General features: G+C 39.0%; 1 protein-coding gene across 1 annotated transcript; it reads left to right on the top strand.

Annotated features, from left to right (window-relative positions):
• Positions 1-5,010: 5,010 nt before the first annotated feature.
• LOC124117986 lies at positions 5,011-8,558 on the top strand. The gene is made up of 6 exons (XM_048398213.1): positions 5,011-5,052; positions 5,179-5,250; positions 5,665-5,811; positions 6,199-6,300; positions 7,043-7,214; positions 8,288-8,558. The coding sequence occupies exons 2-6, from the start codon at positions 5,194-5,196 to the stop codon at positions 8,362-8,364; spliced, it is 555 nt and encodes a 184-aa protein (XP_048254170.1). The 5' UTR covers positions 5,011-5,052; positions 5,179-5,193; the 3' UTR covers positions 8,365-8,558.
• The last annotated feature ends 469 nt before the right edge of the window (positions 8,559-9,027 follow it).

The following is a 9,027-nucleotide window of genomic DNA, read 5'->3' as shown; positions in this document are numbered from 1 at the left end:
CAGATGAATTTACATTGCATAGTGTAGATGAAACTGGTTAAGGATGTCTACATCATATGCTCCAAGTCGAGATCAACTGACAATTAAGCACTTCTACTTCTATCAATATTGATTTATGAATTAAAAACTTGACAAGCACAGCCCCCCCCCCCCCCCCCCCCCCCCAGCTGCTGGTGATTGCCATCAAGTTTAGCTGAACATTAAAATAAACCATTATCCTATGATCTAAATATAAGCAGAATAAAAGTACTTTGAGTGATGTGGTCCTCTGTACCTTCTTGTTGACAATTACTTTACGCTTCTAAAGCTTTCAAAATGTCTTATGGTAGACATGTGGAGGATACTTCCAAATTGGACGCATCAAAATATGATGTCCGATACAAATACCTATTTTGACTTCCAGTGTCAATTGACTTGCGTTATGACGCGTGCCAAAGGTGGCACGAACACCTGGTATCATCATTATTTGATATTGATCCATAAACACATGCTCAAGATACAGTCGAAAAATATGTCACAATGGACTCTGCTTTTAGAAGAGAGTTCTTATGATTTTGGGAAGTTTTTTTGTCGCTTTAATATTAAATTTATATTTATTCTATTTATTCATTTGCGATGGATCACGCAATCAACCAGGTCATCTAGTTATAATGTCCATCAAAGCTTTTATTACATCAATTTTATGCACATTATTTATTAATACTACGCTGAATGTCGGACTACCAACATTTATCCTAAGACTGTGGGCAGTTATTGCCTGTGTTAATGTTTCAGTGCTTACAGTCACTAAAGTCTTCCTTAGCATGTCGTCTACAAACACAACCGTTGTTCATGTATGAGCATTAAGGTATTTAGTCCGAGTCCGAGTCAACAGGTGCGTTTAGATTGGCGTGCATTGCTTGGAGTGGAACATTCGGTTTCTATTTTCAGCAAAATGTATTGAAACTGGCGATTATGTCTATTGTTCACAGCTTTAAAAAAATTGTATGTATATCGAATAAAGAGATGGTCACATCAATGACTACCACTGATATACATGGTATATATTTTGAAAGGCGAGGAACAACAGGAAAAAAACATTCAAGCACATAACAAAATACAAACAGATAAGTTACAAGGCATTGTACCTGTATGTTAATCATTTTAAATAGTGTGATTGGGTTGTGAGACTGCTTAAAGAAAGGAGAGTCGCATCATTGACAACTATTTACAAACACATGCAGTTGTGTTTCGTAAGTATCAAAACAGATGTATGCCGAAGGCTTTACATACAATATTCGAAACATCAATGTAACTAGTTTCAACTTGAGACCCTCACAACAGGAAAACATCTATTTTTCTGCATTGACTTTTAGTGACAGCGTGAGTACATTGATTATATACCTTTACATTTTAAATCAGGTGGGGATAATCAACTACGTCACAAAGCATAACCCTATCTATTTGTCACGACAAGCGTTTCTACCGAGGATTGATCAAAGCCTATAAATTACTAGTAATTTAAACTTAATCTGGAATACATGTGATAATAACAAAAAGGCAAAAATAACAAATCAGTGACATAATGAACATACTCATTTTCAAAGTTTCACTGTAACTAGTTTACACTTTTATTACTCATCCGTGAAGAGATTAATAAACACACAGCTGTATTACCAGCTGATTACACATTCTTTAATAACATTATGTGCATACAGAACTAATTTTGGTCGGTCACATGAGTCATGACATGACCTTACAAAATGGCTACTGTCAAAATGTACCAATTCTCATCAGGGCAAGATTACAAACACTTTTTGTTCAGACGGATTATTAGGAGATCGAATAAGTAATATGTTCTACATATATGGATAAGAAAATATTCATTAATTACAAATAATAAACGACACGTATATTAAGTAAATATAGCAGACGATGAATCTGTTGCCCTCAGAGAATGAAATACGTGTTCCGTCAACCCAGTGTGACGATTCCGGTTTCATTCATCAAGTCAGAATTAACACTTCCAGAAAAACTGCGTTTATGTGAACATAGTCACAAGGTTCATGCACGAGTAGAATGATTTTAGACAACTAGAAGCTATTCCGGCCGATGAATGTGTTAATTTTTATGCAATTTTTTTTATGAATGTCAAACAAGGTGACGGGTCGTAGGCGTATGATTGGCTGTGTAGACAGGCACCTCAAAAACATATTTTACGGGATATCAATTATGCACGTGTTAGGGAGGTTCTCTAGATACAAGAAAGAATCTAAAACAAAAAGGTCTCAAAAACTTAGCTATGTGTGCTGTGGTGCATTAGTACTGCATGCTGTTGAGTGCTGTAGAAGCCTGTGGTATTATTTACGTTACTGTGCATGACGTCATCAGTGTATGTGGATGACGCCATCGTTAGAAAATGGTTGAACCGCTGTTACGGGTTTTAGTTGTCGTAGGCTCCTGCCCAAAATAAACGATACTGGCGTCTATGAAAGGATAATTCAGCGACTAGGTCCAGTGGCACATATTGTGCCAGTTTCAGACAATGAAAGGCGTGATCATGTTGATCATCCGATTTCCGGACCTACCATGTCACAGCAAGATAATGATCAAATGCCTCGTCAACCCTCTCTCATTTGACTCCACAAGATGCCCCATTGTCTCTTGTCCAAGATGTAACTTGAACTGGACTTAAAGCGACCGAGCCAGTTGCTAAAATTGACCAGCAGCCATGAGTAACAAAGGTGACTACACCGTCACTGAACATGAGACAAGATATGGCAGTCAGTGAGCAAGAGATATCCTGTCAGAGAACGAAGGCCACCCTGTCGACTTGACCTTTGACAATTACTTATGTTTGAATATGTGATGGGATTATCATGGTAACAGTCAGTTTTAATACGTTTACATAACACCTCTTTCTTGGAGGATAAGGCATTCAGCGTTTCAGTTCAGAGACTGCATCTGTGTGTGTTTTAATTCATGTTATTCTAGGTGTTTATAGTAGAGACTACAAAACACAAATGTCCAGTAGAAAGTGGTACCGTAATGATATGCATTGGAACTATAATCACACTCAGACATAATCTGCTGCAAGCCATTGTCCAAATGTAGGTTCTGTATTCACCATAACTTGGGTTAAATACTTCATTATTTCTCAAGCCAAGTTTCTTTTCAACCAAACTGGAGATGGGACGTACCCCAGGAGGAGTATTCTGGACGTACCAACTCAAGTCCACACTTCCTGAGTGTGCGAAAGAAGCAGGGTGACCAAAAAATACCAGGAAAAAATACCAAATTATTGAACCAGCATTTGGACAAAGTCATGCCAATGTTTGCATACCTGACAGAGTAAGGCTTTCAACAGTTTTCTGAAAGGAGCCAAGGATGTGAGACATAAGCTCAATGTCAATGTTTATTTTGTTGATGGTTCTGTACTGCTGGAGACCCGTGAAGATTCCGGGGTAGAATAGGTCTTCAGCAACCCATGCTTGCCGTAAAAGGTGACTCTGCTTGTCGTAAAAGGCGACTAACGGGATCGGGTGGTCAGGCTCGCTGACTTGGTTGATGCATGTCATCGATCACAATTGCGTGGATCAATACTCATGATATTAATCACTGGATTGTCTGGTCCAGACTCGATTATTTATAGACCGCCGTCATATAGCTGGAATATTGCTGAGTGCGGCGTTAAACAACAAACAAACTGCACTGCTGGACAGTACAGAAATGAATATCAACCAAGTCAAGCGCCATATCAAATCGTCCCAGACTCAAGGAGAGGCTATCTGAACGAACACTGCATCGAGTTTATATGCAGGCAGACTGGGCATCAGCCCAATCATTGAAATTGTGCAGGGCGTCAAACACCGGTAAACCTTTTTTTTATCTCAGTAAGGAGATTCCCCTCAGTGGCGGAAGTTTTCTTGTGGGGGACGATTTTTATCTTTTTTTACTGTCTGTGTTACGGTATTTTCCTTTTTCCAATTTAACTTTGGTTATCCATTTGTGATTAAGTATTGAAAACGTAAGAATACAATTAAGAGCTCGGGTACAGTACAATATGACTATATACCATGCAATTAGCACTGGTCTCACTGTTAAGATCGGTTTGGGTGGCAGCCTAGATGACATAGAATAGACACAATCAGTTGTGTGACAGTTAATGTTTACAATAACAGAACACAGTAGTCGATAACATTATTACGTTATGCATATCATTGGATAAGGTTCTAAAGAAGCCCGAATCAATGTCCTCAGGTCACATGACAATTAGAGCGCCGAAGTAACTAAAGAATATTGATATACATAGTTTCCGCAATTGCAAGCATTCAGAAACTAATAAGTGTATTTGGAGCGTTCGGGTAGCCTTGTGAGTAAAGCGTTCGCTCGTCACGCCGAAGGCCCAAGGTCGATTCCCCTCAGGAGCACAATGTGTGCATTTATGGTGTATCCCTCCCGTGACAAAAACATTGTAGCAAAGATGCAGCTATACATTTCTTGCGGTCTTGTGCCTGTGTGAATCAGGAGATATTCAAACATTGTAGGTTTTGCATGTATATTTAATATAGGTATACAAATTTGATCTCAAATTAAACGAACCACCTTCATAGCATCTACGTGGATCAAATTCATCTACACACCAATCACTGTTACATATTAAATGACAACATTTGTTCTAAAAATATGCATTGTACAATAATGCACTTTATCTTGTGGCAAAGAAAACGACTACGAGCACACTATTGAGCTATTCTTTTCACCGATAATAGTAGCAAGTACATGCATGTAAAATGATTACTAATAATTGTGACTGCTCAGGCGACTGCCAAACAAACTTTTCTCAATGTTCATTGGTTCCACATCAGAATGATTGTGATTGGGTGTGTGATCATGACTATAATACGCAAGTCACTTGATCCTCTTCTCATCAAATGTGATTGGATGTTTGACTGTTCAGTACAACTCACGTGTCTAACAGATTAGATATAAATGCCGATGAGTAAAACTACTTGTTACAGACGGCGGCTGGACACTGAAAGGACCGGTGCTTCTTTATCTGCAATAGGAAAGGTCAGTTCCTTTCTTATCCTTTATATTGCTGTCACATAGGGGGGCTCTTCTCATTCCTTTATACATCTCCACACTGTGATATCCGTTTAGTCTGTCAATATAGTATGTATTAACTTCATGTTTCAGGCTACAGTATCCACAATGGCGAGGCTCCTGATGTGTTGTGTTCTCATTTTGTCTTCTGCAGCAGCGTCTGAGGTGAGTGAGTGAGTGAGTGAAGGGGAGCGCAATTAATGTATGCCATACTGTGTTGAGATGTCGGCATTGCACAGTGTCCATGAACAAAGTAGACATAATTTATGAATAACAACTTTTTTTACAATGAAGGTGACGTTTCGGTATAGATCCTTTTCCGTTGTCAAGCAAGGCTCATTAATCCGGGCTACTTATTCAGGGCAATGCAAACAAAGCATCATTTACCCTGTCAAGAATCTTCAAAACCAATAAATTCAATTCTTAATTGATCTCTGATCTCAATTTTTGTATGGAAAAGTTTATTCTTAATTTCTATAAGTTAATAATCATTCTACCTTGCATGTTTTGTTTATTTCTAATTGTGTTTGGAATATGACTGATAACGGCGATAAACAAAATTCATTCCTGTATGCGTAGTGGCGAAATATCAGCGCAACCTTCGGGGATACTACAATGCAGCTGAGCGTGGCAATCGGAGATGGCATCATTGAACTGCAGTCCCACAAACCGGAAAAGGCGCCTGCCTCTTTCCGAGAAACAACCAACATCCACGTGTTTTCCAGAGTATGTTTTATTCATTCTACTTTAAATGGTACAATTATAGTTGAAATATTTTCTGACGAAATTTGTGTTAACCTTAACGTCCATTCAAAAAGCTTACATTCAAACTCAACGTTTTTGTAAACACCATTGCCCCCTTGGAAGTCTTGGGTAAAATTGGTACCCAGTAACATACGCATAAAGAAAGGTCAACTGAAATAGATTTGTAAGACAGACACTTTGACTTATAGACTGCGTGCGCCAATGGTGCTGATTGTCGCTTTCAGTCACTGGTCTGCCTGGTCCAGTCTCGGTTGTTTACAGTCCACCTTGATAGAGCTTGCAGCGATGTCTTCAGCGGGACAAAATCACCCAATTATTCGAGCTTCGTTTTCTTTTATCTCATTTCAGCAACTTGTTGCCATGAGAAATTCGGTGGACAAAGAATGCTATGTCAGACATATCAAAGAAACCTTTGAAGAGTTGAAAGTGAAAATAGGAGGTATCGAACAGGTACGTAAAGTTTTGCTTCAATTTCTAACAAAGATTAGGAGATGATGTTTAAAGGTTAGAGTACTTACTAAGCATATGTACTGACGTCTGGCGTCCGGATTCCATAGCTTCATTCAAAGGAGTATAAAGAGAGCTATTTTGCTGGATCAAGCAAATGTACCACCAAATCCTTCTCTCAATCATCAACTAAAATCCGAAATACAATTAAGGAAGGATTTTCTATTATATTCATAGTAATAAGTGAGCGATAATGGTTTTATGTCGCTTTCACCAAATGTTACCAATATCACGGCAAGGGACATCAAAGATGGGGATTCAAACTCAAGTTTTCGGCGTGACAGCAGAACGCTTTAACGCCGTGCCACGCATATGCAAGTTTATTTTGTTAATTCAAAACGCCAACGCCCGAGAATAACCATTCGGATCATCAGGGGCTTGATTTTTCTTACTGGAAAACATTCAGGCCCCAAATATCTCCAAATGAATTGTATTATTGACAGGAGGACCCCTATTTTGACTTGTATCTGATGTTCCTGTTTGTTGAGGTGGACCCGTTGTGTGTGGTTGTGACGGGTGCCACCTTTTCATCAACACCTGGTGACGATAACATTTATTTGTCGTGATCCCTTTCTTTCGTTGGAGAGTATAGTTCACATTTTGTCCGATTCTTGTCTCCACAGCTGTCTCAGTCCTCAACTTAAACGTTTAGAAAAAAGATATTTTCTCTCATTTACTCCTAAAGCACAATGCAACCGTAGGCCAGCTCGCTGAAGATTGGATCGACGTGAAGAAGGTTTGCCCCATTGAGCCGTGGGCTGTGGAGGACCTCCTTGGAAATGAGATCGACTGCTTCTGCCGCTTCCACGACGTCTACTACGTCGGTCTCGTGCACACAGGCACCGTTGACCTCACAGGTATGTATTGTCTTACATCATTGATCGTGTCGAACTCTAAATTGTAAATACATAGTTGATGTAAGACATTTGTCCAAGTGATATGGACTCGTTCGTTACTCGCCCGTTTAAGATACCACTGTTTAATAACAATAAGCTGGTGTTTGATAGCGCGTGCTTTCATGTAACTACTCCCGGAACAAGTTCCACGAAAAAAAATGGAAAACTCTCAACATAGCTGAGCTTATTCTATGACATTGCGTATGGAGATGATAGATCATTCAAAACTCGATGACATGAACCCTATTGCTATGGCATTGTCTCGCTGGTGTAGCTTGCAAGAAAATGTTAAAGATTGCGTCACAACGTCGGTGTTCGCTCAACAGGGCGACGATCAAGGTTGGGATTCCCCTCATGGGTACAATGTAAAGCCCATATCCGGTGTGCCCACCCGTACCCTCGTGATATTGCTGAAATATTGCTAAAAGCGGTGCGGCGTTAAACAACAAACCACAACAAACAAACCAACAAACAATGTCTTCCTTTTACAAACGACGCCAGACTTGTTGTATTCATACGCTTCACCTAGTTTATGGCGGGAATTCCGATAGTTCGATCAAATTAGGGTTGAAAGGTTATAAGCTGCCAGTAATAAATACATTACTAAACTCGCTCCCATGTCATACCGTTTTTATTAAACATTCGCTCGTCAAATAACAAAACTATTCATTCGTTTCTTTAAATTGGTATTACACGGGAGCTCGTTTTGGCACTATGTTGTACACCTGTTTTCTGATATGCCATTAATATTTACTGAGGATTCCTCTACAAAACAATATATAAAATGTGCACCATCTGTGGCCAAAGTCAATGAAAAGTCCTTGTTAATCGAATGAGGTAAGTATTTGTGTGGATTGTTAACAGAGTGAAACTGATAGTGGTTTTGTCTACTTTACTTTTGTTGTATTCTCACGCCTTTTCTCAATTTCTGTTCATTTGAGCTGGGACAATCAGAATGCCACTTAATTATCTATATTATCTCATACATATAGCACCATAAGTTATACTTCATAGACATAATTTGATTATTACAGCTCCATCCAGGCGACGCAAACGTGCAGCAGCTGCTCGGGTAAATGTTGTAAGCGCTTGCTGCTGTTGTCGTCACTAATTTCAAGAATACACCAGTCTCGGACAACAGACATGAGCAGGGCTTCTGGCAACTTCATAACTCATGAATTACAATAGGTATCCAGTTTCGGATTTCAATAAAACCACTAGATAACGCAAAAAGTATGCATTCTCTTAAATTAAATTGTTGTCATATTTACCACAATGTTGCAATAAAGTAATGTTTCAAACCAATTGCTTTCTAGAACGATGTTGTTTTTCACAATTAGAAACATTATGAACATCTATTTCTTTACTATTTCTAACAACATTCAGGGTCACTTGTTTGTCACGTGACTTACATGTTGACTTACATACAGCTTCTGAACATTGCGTTAGTAAGGTATGGTGTCAAGAATGTCTGTCAACTGTATGTATCGCCATTGTCAACACTTCATCTGTTTAACTCAACATGTAACTTGTTCAGTCACTTAAACACACGACGGTTAAGACCAAACGGTCGATGCCATTGGATAGACTTGGAATACAATCTCTTTACCATCAGCAAACACTTGTGTCAGAAGATGTTTAGGAATGTAGGGACTAGCTCGATACAGTGAGAAGGGCTCATCTTCAATGTAGATTTCCAATAAATAAATTCTAAAATTCAAACTAAATTGTGAATTCTTTGTGGAGAACAAGGGATTATCTAAGCACTTGGCTT

This window comes from Haliotis rufescens, unplaced genomic scaffold (assembly GCF_023055435.1).
Source record: "Haliotis rufescens isolate VD_foot unplaced genomic scaffold, xgHalRufe1.0.p SCAF_18, whole genome shotgun sequence".
Taxonomy (NCBI): domain Eukaryota; kingdom Metazoa; phylum Mollusca; class Gastropoda; order Lepetellida; family Haliotidae; genus Haliotis; species Haliotis rufescens.
This window is presented reverse-complemented; position numbering and strand designations above follow the sequence as displayed.

What these genes read in the sequence shown, in the direction of transcription:
- LOC124117986 (XM_048398213.1), top strand. Translation starts at nt 5,194, where the DNA reads ATGGCGAGGCTCCTGATGTGTTGTGTTCTCATTTTGTCTTCTGCAGCA. An exon ending in ACATCCACGTGTTTTCCAGA is followed by an intron (nt 5,812 to 6,198) that starts GTATGTTTTATT and finishes ATCTCATTTCAG; the next exon opens with CAACTTGTTGCCATGAGAAA. An exon ending in AAATAGGAGGTATCGAACAG is followed by an intron (nt 6,301 to 7,042) that starts GTACGTAAAGTT and finishes TTACTCCTAAAG; the next exon opens with CACAATGCAACCGTAGGCCA.